The 17,407-nt window shown below is 38.9% G+C and overlaps 1 protein-coding gene across 1 annotated transcript; it reads left to right on the forward strand.

Moving 5' to 3' along the window:
• Nucleotides 1-10,727: 10,727 nt before the first annotated feature.
• On the forward strand, nucleotides 10,728-15,301 carry LOC104928578 (CMP-N-acetylneuraminate-beta-galactosamide-alpha-2,3-sialyltransferase 1-like). Its single transcript, XM_027286946.1, has 7 exons — nucleotides 10,728-10,768; nucleotides 11,454-11,598; nucleotides 11,741-11,928; nucleotides 12,021-12,200; nucleotides 14,368-14,413; nucleotides 14,504-14,623; nucleotides 15,143-15,301. The coding sequence occupies exons 1-7, from the start codon at nucleotides 10,728-10,730 to the stop codon at nucleotides 15,299-15,301; spliced, it is 879 nt and encodes a 292-aa protein (XP_027142747.1).
• The last annotated feature ends 2,106 nt before the right edge of the window (nucleotides 15,302-17,407 follow it).

The following is a 17,407-nucleotide window of genomic DNA, read 5'->3' on the forward strand; positions in this document are numbered from 1 at the left end:
CTACAACAAACAGTCAGGACTGCAGCTGGTCCTGCATTCAGGACTTGTACATGTTCAGAGTCTGGAAACAGGCAGGAAGAGTCACTGTAGATCCATCACACCCTGGACACAACCTGTTCCAACTTCTTCACCTCTGGGAGACGCTACAGAGCACTGTACGCCGCTAAACAGACACCGAGTTGCTTCCCACAAGAGTTTCTTCCCACAATCCATCAGTCTGATGAAGAGACACAATGTGTCTATGTAGTAAACCTGTGTCTCACACATCCACTGCACCTGTTAAATATTCATTCACACTGTTATTTTTATGTGATGACACCCTAAAGAAAAGATAGTTATGCATATTATATTCCATTTCTACCTTATTCTTTAAATAAAGCCCCCTAGATTTTACATACAGGATCTTTAAAAAATGTTAATTCATATTCATGTAATCATGTTAGCTGGATATCAGTGACATAAACTTTTTATTTATGTAATTGTATGCATGCATTTACATTTATTACAGTATGTAAATGCACTTGGTGAGGTTGATTTCACAGAAATAGCTACAGGTACTGTCCTGCTTTTGGAGACGCCGAGAGAACACATAGGTCTGAAATAAAGTTTTATGGCTTGATCATTTGTTAATGGTGAGCAAAAGCGCCATGAGTCGTGCTTTAGTTCAGCATTACTCAGGTATGTGATTTGTAACCTCATAAAGCGTTACCCAAAAAAACTGCAGCAGTGCCGTACAACACACTCTGTGAGGAATTTAGATCGAAACTGTGAGCAGCTTTGTGAAATGAGAGGGTACAAAGGCAATCAAGGGGCAATTATTGCCACAAATGCACTTCACTGAGATTTGAGAGCAATTAGCGAGAACTTCCTTTAACCAGACCCGTGCTGTCTAATTCCTTCATCCACAGAGAGCAAAACTGGTGAAGCAGCCTAATTTTAAATGCAATCTCCCGGACCCATCATAAGGCTGGGATTTTCATTAGCATCTTGTTACTGTTCAACAGCACTGCCATTACCTTCTAATTGGGGCTCATTTTGCACATATTTATGAGATAATAATCAAAACTGCATCCTAGTGAGTATAGAATTTGGTATAAATGGGTACATATCTGAATCCCATGAGCTGACAGAGCCTGAAGTAGAAACATTTGCCAGGTTTAACGTTATGACTTTTGAACAAATAATACTTAGATTTCAAGTAAACAACACCTTGGGGAAAAAAAGAGTCTACTGCTATGCTAAATAGCATGGTACCATGCTCACAATGACTATGCTACCATGCCGTCGTTTTGCAAGTATTTTGTCAGACACCAGAGGGGTGAGATCAGAACGCATGGGAAGTGCCAAAGTTATTACAATAAATCCTGTCCGGGGATTTGTGCCAAGTTCTTTGCCAATCCATCATGGTAGATGCCAAAATATTTCACTTGATAACAAATTGACAGTTGGTTGGCGCTAGATGAAGTCAGAAGGTCAGCAAAGTCAGTCAGCTTCATCCACAATGAATGTCTTCACACAATTTCCTGACAATTCAAGTAGTAGTTGTTTAGATACCAAGTCCAAGACCAATCAAGACTAACATTGCCCTCCTCAGTCGGTCCCTAAGTCATGCTGCTAGTCTAGCTAAAACCACTTAATGTATATTTAAAAGAACAGCATCTATTGTGCATCACATTTGAAATATTTTGCCTATCATACCTGGCACTTTACTGTATACTAAAGTACCTATGCACAAGCTCAAATAGTTCTGTCGTTCTGATGTACTCACCTCTGCTGCCCTGAGCCCTCAGCCATAACTATAAAAATAATAAGGCAGTCACTGTGATGCACTTGGCAAGGCACAAAAAAATGACTGGGCCTTCGCTGGGCTCTGTTCTAATTGCGTCCCATAGATCAGTTAGACAGAGCTAGAGCCAGAACTAATTGAGCACGGCTGGTTCTCCTGCTGGACTTGGGCGATTCTCCCTCCATGACTGATGGATGTGTCTCAGAGGAAGAGCCTGGCCATTCTGGTACTATCACACTGATGACTAACATCTGTTGGGTCACACTCTCAACTTGATGAAAAATACGAACACACACATATAAATATATATGCGGAGGGGCAAAGCACACAGTAATCTGCTTGTCTAATCATTCCACTAACAAAATGTTCAAATCTTTGCCTTGAGTGCCTCGTATGAATGTTTACCTGCTGAGACAGCAGTCAGGCAAAAAATATGACAGCTCTGCAGGTTCATCCACTGACTAAGTACTAATTAACTCTGTTACGATCACCAATAATTGCTGATGAGAGCCTGCTACTTGCCTATCTTCTCCCAGAAGACAAACAAAGTTGTCGACTAGTTGATGAACACAGTGGGGCATTTAGCGGCTGAGCTGAAAAGAGGATGGATAATGGATTTATATGTATGCGAGGTGGCCAGAAACATGACTCTACTTGAATGCTAATGTTGGTCTGTGTCTGCTGGATGTATGAATAGGGAACATACTCAACATAACTCTATCAGAGTTGTGTTTAGCGAACAAAAATGTAAAATCAATTAATGCAGCTTTAAATAAGAAAAGGGCCCATGCATTACGTTGTCAATAAGTCGGGTAGCTGTAATAGGCTGAATTAAATTTAATAGTAGCGCCTTTTTTGACCCCTGCCTGTGTTCTTGACCACAAATTCAACCCTATGGCGTAATCCTGAATTACCATAATTACAGAAAAGAAAGAGAAAATGGACGTGTGAATGTTTACAGGGATGGAGTGATTGCTTGGCCTCCAGTATTGCTATTTGCAGCTTTCTCGAGAATCACTCATCCAAACAACTTCACACTTGACAATACACTTCCTTGGGTCCTGAGCAATACATCTGTCATAACATAGTTGCAGAGTATATGTGTCACTTGCAAGGAAAACATTGCATGGCCTTAATGTACAGGCCCCATTCAATATCTCTGGATAAGGCCCAGATTTGACAAATTTTAAGTGTGACTGTTGGTGATCTTGTTTCTCTGAGCAAGTAAGCATATTGCATGATGAGAGATCTCTGTAAGTGAAACAGAAGGTGAAGCTCAGGACACAATTAAGGGAAGCAGAAATAGTGTTTAATTTAATATCTAATGGATTGTCTGCTGTCATTTCTAACTGCTTGCAATTTGGGCGCGGGGTATTGGCAAGCTGTACCCATCATGTTCAACGGTGTAACAATTTATAGGGGTGTAAGCACCATTCAATTTGCCCAGGAAAACTGATGATTTCATGGCTTAGTCACAATCTCAAATCTCGCCTTTAACATAAATGATTCCAAAGTTATTTAATGTTTTGTAGAACTTGTCTGAGCATCAATGCTCAGTTTTTAGCTTAGATGCTTTATGAGGTGTGACTAGTGGCACTGAGATTAGTGGCAATAATTACCCTAACCCTCTCTCTTAAACTCGCCCATGCTCACTGTAGGTTTCTCTGGTTCAGCTCTTGATGGTTCTCAACTTTCTCCAGAGCCATTCATCCAAACTACTTAAAACTCAACTCCCTTGGGTCCCTAGCAATACATCCGCCAAGTGTGAAGTCGATTGGATGACAGGTTCTTGAGATATGCAAAAGACATAAGATTCCTTGCTTTCTAGTTTGATTGATTCGACACTACATTATACACCGGTTTGATTAAAACGGCTGGAATTCTTTTTAATATCTCTGAGATCAGTAAGTGACCGTGGAAATGTTGTGTGATTAAACCTCTATGGTGAAAGGTAGGCTACCAAGATGATGTAAGAAAGTTTTATTGGTACCAACCCACACATAGAAACTGATAATAGGTTTAAAATGTGGTCCTGCTGTTTTAAAATCATTAAAGAACAAACCATGTGAAACCATGTTTGTGATTGATTAAGATTAGTTTTATTTTTACTTTTATTGTGCACCAGTGCTTAAAAAAAGCAGTTCATCATCTGGGGAGTGGGGATTCTCATGGGAAAGCTAGTAAACAACCTGCTACATGCTTGTTTGTCATTATGAGGCTTTAACAGTCTGTATTAATTAATTATGGGTTTTTTTAAGCACCAAATCCTCTTTTTGAAAGTGTTTCCTTGCTGAATCGTGGTGATGGATACATCAATGGTGGTCGAATATAGGTTTGCTGTTCATACAGTACAAAATATCATCAATAAACATAAAGATGACTGTATGAATGAGGATGACGATACTTGTCTAGTTTGTCAGTATTAAGAGGGTTTCTGCTTCAAGTATTATTATTTGTGTGCACATACACAAGGCAGCTGAAAGCAAAACCTTTAAAGAAGACAACAATAGCTGATTAATTAATAACTCCGGTTTATTCTTGGAAACACTGGGTGATGCGTCTCTTTCTCTGTGATATGGTGGCAGTGTTTGCCAGAGTTTGTCATAATTCTGACTTCAAACTTTTGGTCATGTTACAAACTCAGGCGTTGAGCAGCCAGACTGGAGCAAGTTTCTCTCACAAGATTTTTTTTCCTTTCAAGGTTTGCTGGGTGTCAGCCTTCAGCATGTTTGGAGCAGCTCTGGGATTCAGCTGATTTCTAGGGAGCAGCACCAGAATAAGTTCTGAAGTGGAGGGGGCTCCAGCTTTGGATGATATAACAGACTAGTCAGGTTTTTCACATCCACTTGCTTTTAATTTCAGCCTAGCCTACCATTTTTGTTCAACTAAAATGTTGGAAGAAATCAGTAGCAGCAGTGGAGTTTTTTATTTATTTATATTTCTTTGGCTAAACTATGGTGGGGTTAATTCATACAGTTGTGGGGCTCAAATCAATGTCAGAATTCCAGTGTAAAGAGATCCACAATAGATTTATAAAGTTTATAAAACATACAGTTTTCAACTCCATGTCTTATGGATTAACAGCATTAACTCAAAACTTCACTTATTCTTTATATGGTTAATGACACATACATTTTCTGCTTCGAAAAGTCTGCCAGCTTGTTCTTTGTCTCCTGTGTTTACAATATGTGCTGTGAACATCCAGACCACATCCTGGGTGTGGGAGTACTAGGTCTGTATGTCATTTGCCTACTTCTCACCTAATTTTCCATTAGTGCTATCCTTAGGTCGTTTTCGGGACCTATTTTATGACCCCAAGACTAAAAATGAAAAATAAGATCAGAAACGTTTCAGAGGAAATCATCCACCTGCTTAGGCCCTGATGTGTTTGCACATATAAAGTGAAAATCCCACCACACCTGGCCCCAACTCTGAGTGACTCTGTACCCACACCTCCATAATGAAATATTAGCCACTGCTTCACAAAAAGCCATAAATAAAATTTTGGCTTTCATTCTCCTCATGTCCATCATCGTTATCATCTGCTCACAAATTCACTGGCTTCCACCGAACATCACTAAACGCTGATTTCAGTATTTAGTTCTGGATGACAGGATGGATGAAATCTGATATCCTTCACATTGAAAAATAATGCAAGAGCCAAACAAACAACAAAAACTTGTATTTAAGCAGTACATTAAGCACTTAGACTTGCAAGATAAACGTAAGAGAGCTCACGAAAGTGTGTGTGGGAAAACGTGCGTTTGTAAAAACCTCCACTTAAACGTATCTGACCAGCATGTGGAGTCTGTGCCTCCCCGCAGAGAATCTGCAGATAAAACACTGCGGAAAGCTTGTTTATCACCTAATAAAAAGTTGTCACTGTATGTCTGTGAAGAATGGGCTCTGCTACAGAGGGTTGACAGATGACTGTGCTTACTAAACCACGCTGACAACTCCATCAGTCGTTGCGATTGCATCACCATCCATCAGTAGCGAACAATTACATTATCATTCATCTCACCAAGGGAATTACATTACCACTTATTCGTGGAGAAGCTTAGTTTGTCATCCATGACCAGGACCTTTGCTCATTTAGTGTAGCCGTGACATGAGAGCAGATTTCATGCAAAACGTTTTGCTCTGTAAACATCCAAAGTAGAGTGGGCTATTAAATGAATCAAATGGTAGATGGATGAAAGGGAGGGAATTTGGTAGTGATGGGAATTTCGGCTCTTTTTGGAGAGCCGGTTCTTTTGGCTCTGCATACTATAAGGAGCCGGCTCCCAAACGGCTCCCAAACGGCTCCTCACATTTTATTAATTGGTTTTATTAATTACTTATTATTATTATTTTATTATTATTGCTGTTATTATTATTTTATATTTTTAAATGTTATTATATTTAATTTTATTTTTGACATTGTAAAGCACTTTGGTTAGTGCGTTCGGTGTAAAAACGTGCTATAGAAATAAAACGTACTAACTATTAAATTAATTTATCAACCAAAATAATGGAATAAACGCCTCCTTAAATCGGCTCACAACGAGGAGCCGGCTCCCGTCGTTCACTTCAAAGAGCCGGCTCTTAGAACCGGATCGTTCGCGACCGACACATCACTAGAATTTGGATAAACTTGTATTCACCTTGTACAGTTTCACAACACCCACTTAATTTTGTTCACTGCATAGTTGACAGCATGGAATCAAACAGAAGAGACTGGCCAGTGAATTAAAGACGAAGGCCCTCTTTGTGCCACATTAGGCCGTAGTTAGCTGCTTACCTCGTGTCCAGACTACGTAGCTTTAGATACAATTCAACTTTATATCAACTTTGTTTTAAACAAATAAATGTCTTAAAGCACTAATGAGTATGATTCAGTGGCATCTAGTGGTGTAGTTGCTAACTGCAACTGCTTCACCTTCCTGTCTTCTTCCTAACATCTTCCTAGCGTGAAGGAGATGTGGAAATTCTACCTTTGAAAACCTCCTGAAGACGCGGCTAGAGTCCCTACCAACAACTGGACATGCTGAATCTATCCCCTCTAAAGCTGTCACAGTATTTATTGCTGCACTAACATGTCCTAGTTGCACTTGACCTTGATTGTTTCCTTTTTTGTAAATGGCTTTGGATAAAAGTGTCAGCTGAATGACTAAATGTAAATGTAACTGAAATATAATGGGACTGTATAGAGGAGCAGGTGTGAGGGTGCTTTGCTGGTGACAATGTTGGTGATTTATTCAAAATTCAAAGCATACTCAATAGCTACCACAGCTGTCTGCAGCGACATGCCATCTGAAGGACGGTGACCCAAAAGGATTTACCAGATTATGCAGAACCTACTTAACCGAGAAGGAGTGCTGCATCAGATGAACAGGCCTCCACAATCACATAACCTATACCCTATAAAATATATACAGACCCTGAAAAGCAGCCTGAACAGGCTTCTTATGATCCTAAGAACAAAGGAGGGGTTTGGTTGGAGAGTAGGACCACAAAGCAGTGTGCAGCTGGGGCTCAATCGCTCAGCTGAGGTCAGCACAAGCAGAAAAGCTGTCTTGAATGACGCCTTCAGAGAGAAGCACTTCAGAGTCTCATGGGGACTCTTCATCAAAGATTTGCACACCAGAAACAGTAGAGCCGAAGCCCATCAACTAGGCCTAGTTTCATAAAGGGGTAGACGAAGACAAATCAAGAGTGGCTCAGGATGTGGAAATCTAGAATAGAGAGATCTCCTGTCTTTTTTTAGGACCAGGAAACACACAGAGTAAAAGCTTTTTTTTTTCTGACACTGCCTGTTTCTGCAACAAGTCCTGGATCTATGTGGAAAGAAAATCTATATAATCGCCATGGGGACCTCATCTTCCATGGGGAAGTCAGTGTTAAACTCCAGGTCACTCTCAGTTCTTGGCGATCCGCACAGGGCAGGTTGTTCTACACCACTCTGAGCGTGGTTCTGACACTTAAAGTGGCACGGCCACAAATGCCGATGCCCTTGCAGCTGAAGTGTACAGCAGTTGATCCTGTGCACCACGCATAGAACAGCGCAAAACTCTCTCTGAGACCTGAAACTGTCACAGTTATTGTGTTATTAGATGTTGTTTTTGACTTGAATTAAAATGATAATGATTATAGAAGCATTACTATAGTGGTGTTTGATTTCGAGCCAAAAGATGTTCCTTTATCAGCTGAGAAACCTTTATTATATATTCTTGCTCTGCTTTAAGGCACAGCAACTTAGCAGTCCTCATATCTGTAGACAGTACCCCCCTTTCCAAGCCTCAATTTGTCTTTTTTCCCCCCTTTTACCTGCTATTACAACACCACACCTGACATTAAATAATCTATTGCTGAGATGTCATAAATAAAAACTTTATTATTAAGAATCATCCTACATATCTCCATAAGTTAAGACATCAGCGAATATGCCAGATTGTCCATGACACACAATCCACACACTGCATACAGTTTCAACTCATCTGTGACCGCAACCAGGAAACACACAACTCGATGTAAGGGGCGTGTGCGCACACAAAACAAACTGAAACATGCAAAACAGACACACTTGTTTATGTTATGTTCAGAAAATGTTCAGGAAATAAATAGGCTATGTGTTCTGTGATAAATGGATGTTTTGATGATGATGAAAATGATGTGCACAATGTTTTAATGTTTTATGTTATGGGTGTATGCTCCCTTTAGCATATTTAGTATTTATTTTGATTTTAGCATATGTTTAATTTTATTTATTTTAGTACATTTTAATGTCGCAGGTATTTTTATTCTTATTTATTCTACTTATTTTAACAGTCACTAGTCACTTTAATGCTAGGATTTTATTGCACTGACTAGAAGCACTTTCAATCTCGTTGTACCTGTGACAATGACAATAAAGATCTATTCTATTCTATTCTATTCTATTCTTATCATAACATAGATATTCATAAAAAATATAATAAAATCCAGCTCTTTATCCATTTACTTATTCTTTTATATTTATTATCCATGTTTCCTCATGTGGCTTATGAATTGTATTGATAATTCTTCCCAACATTATGAATCAGTACCTAACTTTGGGTTAGTCGCTCCTGACGCTCTGCAGCGATGTGGACTGACAGATCTTGATCCGACGAGCAGAGTAAGTTATATTTACCAACGGACTCACATTTAACTTCACAGAGTGTATTTGTATAGCACACCTGAAGTTATTAATAGATGCTTCTCACATCCTGCTGCGCTTTTATAATCAGATTTTTACATGTTTTCATGTGTTTTTGTACAATTTCTTGAAAATAAAAGATCCAAATAAGGACGAGAATATGAAATTTTATTGGTCATTTACGCATTTAGGTACTCTGGCATGCTGTCTGGCAAAGATCTAAACAGCCATGTACAAAATGGATTTTGTAAACTTTGTTTGGCTGTTGAAGAGATTTTCTTTTTCTTCCGTTGAATGAGGACATATATATTATTCATTTAATGGCAGAAGAAGGTTAAAATATTATATTATTTTATCATTATATATTTTTATGGATCTTGGATACATTTGCATAATCCACACCCTTCCACACCCCTTTACCACTATATGGACCATCCTACTCTCTGAAGACTTCTGTACTTGCTGTTCACCATCACTCTCCAAACCTCTTTAACCATATGTACGTTTACTCAGTGTGAGTGGACTGGAAGCGGATTTATTCTTTGATCAGGTAAGACAAACATTTAAATTGATTTTTTTTTTTTTAATACATAATGTGAACTGAATATGCTTTTTTTCATTAAGTATAGTGATTAAAGCATTTTCATAGATTTTAGGTATATTTGTATAGACTAGAAAATTTCAAAAGAAATTTTGAGTGTGCCTGACTCTGGCCCCGTCGCCCCCATACATTATTATTGACACTGCTCAGTAAATTCAGTATTAATACAACAAGCTGTGTCATCATTGCCTTTTTAATGGGCTCTTATTTTAAAGGGGCTCTTATTTTGAAAGACTTGTCCTGTGTGTGTGTGTGTGTGTGTGTGTGTGTGTCTGCCCTGTCTGTCTGTCTGTGTGTGGTGTGTCTCTCTATCTATGCGTCTGTGTTTTTTAGTGAGTCGGATCATTTGGCTCAGCTCACCAAGAAGAGCCGGCTCTTTCAGCTCCCGAGTGGCCCTTCAGGCAAATTTAGCGTTGTTTTTACTTGTGATTTGTATTTGAACGCATATATCACGTGAATTTCAATAATTTGCTCTGGCCAACTGCATTTACAGTTGTAAAATCCCTTGTAACTCCCTGAAACCACCCAATGAATGCACTAACTTGCTTGAAGAACCACTCTGCTACACAAAGCAGATAGAAACGCCTATAAAAACCTAAGCATAGAAATTTTAAAAAAGGACAGCTATTGACATTTTATTTTTTTTATATTTATATAAACACACACACACACAAAGTACTGAAAAAACATAATTAAATAACAGCACTCAAGTAAATGTGCTTTGTTAATGCCCACCACTGACATCTGGACAAATAAAACCAAAATGTTTTTGGTATAGTGTAAAAAATAATATATCTTTGCACCACACTCCTCCCTCGTCTTCCCTCCTCTCTCTCCTTCAGCGTGTCTCCCTCCTCTTGTCTCTTGTCACCTCTCAGCGCTGCTACCCACGCCCGTCCCTGCTTGGTTGCACAGCATGCACGTGACACCCGTAGCCAATGCCCGCAGTGCCTGCAGGTACTTTTCATAAAGAGAAAAGTTAAAAAAAGAAAAAAGAAAAAAAGAACGGCAGACGGACAGGAGCCGGCTCCCATTGTTCACTTAAAAGAGCCGGCTCTTTGAACCGGCTCGTTCGCGACCGACACATCACTAGTGTTTGTGTCTGCGAGAGACAAGGATAAAATGGCCGACATTAAAAATGTAGTCTTGATAGTCATTGATATCATACAGAGACTTCAAACATGTTAGTCAAAGGCAGGCTTGAGTTTGCCAAGCACCCAGGGTGAGCTTGCAGGTCAGAGTAATTAGTCACAGGTGCTGCATGCACTGTCCCACTGAGATGCACAGTATATGTCTGAATGATCCCCCTCAAAGGTGGCCAAAAACAACCTATAAGATATGCCTCAAACCAAAATCCGAAATGACCACAATAATCCTTGTCTCGTGGACCATATCCTTGTCTAGTTTTCAGCGAAAATTGTATAAACTTTGGCCTCAGGAGTTAGAGAAAGCACAGGTGCTCCCTGCTCCTTCTGGAAAAATCTCTTCTCAAAATAACATGGATGTCAGGCACACTCAAAATTTCTTTAGAAATGTTCTAGTACTCATTAAAGTATTATCTTCGCCTTTGTGGTAGCCTCCCAACCCACCTGTCTTACCCTGTATGTGGGCTGTATCACTTACTGTAAGAATTAATTCCCATACAATTACACAGACCAAAACTTGGCTGCTGTTTTACCTATAAAGATGAGTTTATGTGGTGCTTTTGATCGTTATAGCTTTAAAGAAACAATATGACCATTTTCCCCTCATGTTGAACGTAAACTCACTTGTTTATTTCACCACACTCTTCACAGATTGGAACTGTTTCCCAGTCACAATCATCACACAGCTGAGATGAATTTCAAAGTGAGGGTGTTCATTTTCCTGCTTTGTGTGACTTTCATTTATGTGCTTTTGTCATGGAGGTTCTCGACAAGCACAAACCCCTGTGCTTGTGAGAAATGTTTATCAGAAGATGATCCGTGGTTTATGCAGCTTTTCAACAGATCTGTTAAACCATTTTTGTCATCAGAAGACAATCTTTCAGAGGATGCTTTTAACTGGTGGAAGGTAAGCTGTCACCTTGCAAGAAAACAGTCTTTCAACCTGTTATAATTACATTAAACTGTCATCTTTACTGTCAAACCTTTTGTGTTTGACAATTTGATTTCATGATATAACTCATAACTGGTATGTGTGTCAGCACTTACAGAATGAAAGGCGTAACTTCGGTGTCTACAATAAAACAGTGGACAACCTGTTTCAAATGTTCCCACCCAGTCCAGATCTTACAGAACCCAGTCCTGACCGCTGCAGGACTTGTGCCGTGGTGGGAAATTCTGGCAATCTGAAGCGATCATATTATGGACCTCTCATAGATTTGCATGATGTCATCATAAGGTAAATCCAACAGCTATAAAAAGTCAACATTCAAGCAGTCTTCACATGTATTTCTGTTGAGGACAGTGACGTTTCCCCTCTGTATTACGTAGAATGAATGGTGGTCATACCAAAGGCTATGAAAGAGATGTTGGGACCAGAACAACTCATCATATCATGTATCCAGAGAGTGCTGTGGACTTAGACAACACCACTCATCTTGTGCTGGTTCCATTCAAGATACAAGATCTTGAGTGGCTGATGAAGGCCTTCACCACGGGGTTTTTTGGAGAGTGAGTCATACCTGTAGACTATGAACATTTGTCCCTAGTATGTAGAACTAAAGAGTTCAATATCAAAGTTACTACAAGCAGCTTTTAACTGGTCATGAAACTGTCTTCTGTTAGTGCAGCAAATCAGCGAGATCGACTATTTCTGTGAGTTGTCTGGCAAAATAGCAGAGGAGGTAGAGCTGGTCATCCATTGAGCACAAGGTTGACAGTTTAAACCTTATCTCTTTTCGGCCACATGTCGAAGTGTCCTTGGGCTTGGCACTGAACCCCAGATTTCTCCAGATGGTCAAGCCAGGACCCCGCATAGTAGCAGCCTTTTACACATCATCGTGTGTATTGTAAATGCAGCCATTTACCATTTACACAAATTTGATTTAAATAAATCCACACTGCTTTGACACGATTTCAGTCCTGGTTGATTTGATGACACCTAGTTACCACAGGAGACAGAATTCTGGAGGCAACAATAGAAATTAAGAAGTCAGGCCATAATTGGCCTTTCCCATCATTCTGTGAGTAACCATGATCTGATTTTATGCTGCGCATGGCATGAGTCTGCAAACAGTAAAAGTGAAAGGAGTTGGTGTCCTTGCTGAGAAGTTTGAGTTGTGTAGCCTGTCGCCTGTAGCTCTTCATCTAACTGCTCACTATGGCTGCCTGTAATATTTCAAACTGATCCGCTGTCAAGGAAATGCCCCAAATGACCATTGTCTTGTTTTGTGGAGGCATTTTTGATGAATGATAGCAGTAAGTGTCAAGCTCACTGACAAAGACATTTCATTTCCGTTGACTACTTTTAGTTGCATAATTTATTGTGAAACTGCAGCAGTAGTGTTTGGTTTGCATTATCAGTAACCCACCCGTTAGCTCAGTAGGTAGAGTGTGCGCCCTATGTACAAAGGCTCAGCAATTGCCACAGTGGCTTAGGGTTCGAATCCGGATAATAGATAATTAAAGTTAGTTCCCCGGAACCATGAATATACCAATCCAATCCATCTGCCCATCTATCCTGTAGATTTTGAGATAATTTATTCAGCTGATAAAATTATAGACCACTTTCAGGTGTTTTGCTTCGGTCTTACAACCAGTAAGTTCATAGGTTGCAAAGCAAGTCTATGCATATACATAATTACCTCTGCAAACACAAGCAAAGGTAATACATGCAAGTCTCAGTTTGATCACTGCTCATTGTGATCCAAGGCTATTTGAGTTACAGTCTATAGCTAAAGCTGGATTTGGATTACCTTTCTAAAGGAGGTCATCTTTGAACATGAAACATCTTGCACATATTTCTAGACATTTTTTATCAATTCTTCTGCGACAATAAGCACAGCATTAGTGTATTTTCCTTGCTCTCCTAGGGTGACTGGAAGCCCATGACTTTTTGTGAAATTGGACCTAACTGTTCAAACTGAATTTCCACTAAGAAAAAAAGCCAGGTTGAAGGACTCAGCCTGTGCTTATATAACCAGTCTTATGATGTAAAACAGCAATTAAACTTCTGCAACCCTCTTGTCACAACTGACTGCTAATCACAACTAAGTCACTAAGCAGTGTATTTATACACTTTAACATTCATGCTGGATAATCATACAGCACAGATTCCTAATGCAAACATTGAGCACAAATGCAATATGTAGTGTGCCCGTTCATGTATGGCAAAAACGAATGAGACTGGAGATCATGTCCTGTCTCTTTGTTAAACCATGACAATAGAAGAGAGGGAACACATCCTACCACCATTATTCTGCAACATACCATGTAAGCTGTTGCCTAAATGCGCCGTTCATCTCTATGAGGCTTCAGTGCAGAGACAGCGATATGAGAAACAGCCTCAAGATGCTTCTAATAATCTTCGATCTAAGACGTGTTGAGGGATAGACTTCCATGCCAGTTTGAGCGTATAGGGACCGCCATATATGAGGGCTCGTTAGAGCGGAGGTGCAGGTGTCTGAAATTTGTTAGTAATGAGAACAAATGAGGCTCATCCACGAACTTGATAGCAATTTCATTGGGTGAAAGTTTAACTCTAACTCATCTTGGATTAGGCTTTCATATTAATCGTATTCATCTCTGCTTTAGTTTTCTTTTGAAATGCCTATTATATCATGTTTAATGACAAAGATGTTTGATTCTTGAGTTTGACATTTCATTGGATTTTCATCAGGTCATACATGCCAGTAAAGTCAAACATCAAAGCTAACAAGGATTTGGTGAGTATTGTTTTGGACACATTCAACAAATTTTATTGACTGCAAAAACACAGAAAAATCAGTTTAAATGCTTTTTCTGATTCATAACAGGTGATGGTGATCAATCCAGCTTTCATGAGGTATGTTCATGAAAGCTGGCTGGAAAATAAAGGCGGGTATCCATCCACAGGCTTCATGGCTTTGGATCTTGCCCTGCATATTTGTGATGAGGTAAGTTTACTTTGTAAGTGTCACCAGTGCTACACACTAATGATTGACAAGTGGATACAAATAACTGATGACTAATGGGGAAAGTGTGTAAGTATACAAGTATGTGTCATATAATGAGATTTTTAAGCTGGCTTTTACAATGTTGTGAGTTTCTAAAAGAAGTCCTCCAAACCATGATGTCCTCCAGGACAAACCTAAAATGCAACCGCAACCTAAAATGATTTAGAAAATTGATCTGTCACCTTTATAATGAAAATCAGGTTAGACTCAAGTTACACACAAAAACTACTTGGATAAAGGATATATTTGGATTGCTTCAAGTCTTTACTTGAAAAAGAAAAAGACCTTTATGAACTTTCTGTTGTCATCCCAGGGAGGGCAGTCTTCACTGAATGAAGCTTCTTCACTCCTTTTAGACGTGAAACCAATACGATAACAGCTTGTGTAGTTTGATTGTAATGGCAATCTGTCATACATGTAATTCAGTTAGTTATTATATGTTTATTCTTGTTTTCCCAGGTCCATGTGTTTGGCTTTGGAGCAGACAAAGATGGAAACTGGAATCATTATTGGGAAAACCTAACAGACAAAAATCTAAAAACTGGACTACATCCTGGGACCCATGAGTATGACATTATCAAGAAGCTAGCTGAGAAACAAAAATTGAAGTTGTGGTGATCTCACTCGGTATTTGAAGTATTCAAGCTTTCAAAAAAAATCTAAAAAACCAAGGCGTTACAACTCAAGAGACAACTCTGCTCTGACTGACCCACAGTGCTCTGTCTACTGTTACAAAATATTCCAATTAAGCTTTGTCATTCTTTAAAACACTTGATTGAATAATAATGTCATTTGTTTGTTGGTATAAAACCCACCAAGATTCACTTTCACAAAAGTCTACGAAACTATTGGTTTATACCTTGTATAGCCCAAGAGACAAAAATTAATTCATGTCTAGTATTTTATGTAATTGATTTGTACATAACACTTGGTTGTAAATTCCCATGCAAAATGTAAAATATTTTAACATTGGACAGGAATGCTGTCTATCGTAACCTATTGTCTGCAGGCCACCCACTATCTACTGTATGATCTGCCCAAATCCACGTCTTGGTGTGGAGTTGGCTGTGAAGATGTGAAGAGGAGGAGAAGGGGATATATGCCATCCAAACAGGGCCGGTCTTAGCTATGGGCAATTAAGTTAAGTTAGCGGAGCGGGCGCCCTGGGAGCGGGGTGTTGACAAGGCAGAGGGGGGCGGCGGACAGACTGATGGGGCGGTGTTCGCCCAGGGCGCAAATGTGGCCAGGACCGGCGCTGCATCCAAATGACAGGTTGCAGATATAGTACATACAGCATAGATTACATTATTATCAAGAAAAGATTCAGAATCTTGTGTTCTATATCTTGTGGTAGATATAACTCCTCAAAATTACTCTAGGTCATACTTTTCTGGTTTTTGGCTGGTCTTTGATGCACCCATGTTTTCTATGTTAGCAAAGAGGGTGGTTTTCAATAAGCGGAAAGCTCCCAGCACTCCTTGTTTCTCCAGATGGTTTAGGGATTCATCTTAAGGGGCTTTGAAGCAACACATGGTTTTCATAAAATATTTATCTGGGGCCAAATACACACCTTAACTCTACAGGCAGAAGTGCTGTTCTTTGGCATTATGCTTTATATTTATTGATAGGTTGATAAAGTCTAGCTTGACTTTTTATGTTTGTTTTTTTTTTAATTGTGTTTTTTGAATGTGGGTTGTATATGTAAGTATGTTTATTCATTTATTTTGTGTTTGTGTTATAAAAAATAAATATATATAGAAAAAGAGTTGCTAGTGTGGCTTTACATTCGTCTGATATATACTATAGATTTTAGAACATATAGTATAGAGTCGACCTTGCCTTGGACTGAGAAAAAATCAAATGTACACTACTTCAAAAGCTATGGAAAGTAGCATAGACCTGTCTGACCTGTCATAGACCTGTTTTGAGTCACAGTTTAAAAAATATTGAAGGCCCAAGATTTAAAGATCATTGTTTGCCATGTGGAAAACATTCTCACTCTGAAATGTGTCCTTCTCACAATGTGAAATGTCTGAACAAAAAACTTCCTTTAAAGACTTAAGTTAAACAAACATGTTTGTTCAGGGTACAGACACGTCTGGTTGGTTTAACATAATTTATGAAAATCACCTGGGGCTGAAAAGCAGGCAGGCGCCACCTTTAAAAGAGTGATAAATTATTTGAATATGCCGCTAGCTGGTAGGTATATTATGAAATTGGTGCTTGTAATAAGGATTGTTTAATATGTAATAAGCGCCTGATAAGCATTTCAAGCAGGATTTTCATGCAATGTTAACCAATGACCAATGATATAATTGTTCTTTAACTACTGATCTTAAATATATTTCTGCTCATAACTTTTAGAATGAATCATGGATGTACCAAAAATTATGCTGGGACCAAAACATAAATCCAAGTTATGCAACCAGACAGAGCTATTAAGACATCTTGTGGAGTTTCTGACAAGATAAACTATTTACTGTGACTCTCTTAATGTGCATTCATAAATAGGAAATTAAATAACAATAAAAATAAATAAATAATAACATTAAATGCATTTATTTACATGAAATTTCCATTTTGATGACTAAGTAACATCTATAAGGAGACTTTGTAGTTGAGTATAGTTTAGGGTGGTCATTACAGTAACAGTAGGCTTCTTCCTAAAGAAATCAAATCAAGCGATCGAATTAAGCTTTTTTTGGAATCCAGCCCACCTGTTAA

The sequence above is a fragment of the Larimichthys crocea genome, chromosome XIII (assembly GCF_000972845.2).
Source record: "Larimichthys crocea isolate SSNF chromosome XIII, L_crocea_2.0, whole genome shotgun sequence".
Classification (NCBI taxonomy): Eukaryota; Metazoa; Chordata; class Actinopteri; family Sciaenidae; genus Larimichthys; species Larimichthys crocea.

Bases quoted from the DNA above. Each gene is read 5' to 3' on its own strand.
- LOC104928578 (XM_027286946.1), top strand. From the start codon at position 10,728: ATGTTAGTCAAAGGCAGGCTTGAGTTTGCCAAGCACCCAGG. The intron at 11,599-11,740 runs GTAAGCTGTCAC...CAGCACTTACAG, and splicing joins ATGCTTTTAACTGGTGGAAG to AATGAAAGGCGTAACTTCGG. The intron at 11,929-12,020 runs GTAAATCCAACA...TGTATTACGTAG, and splicing joins TTGCATGATGTCATCATAAG to AATGAATGGTGGTCATACCA.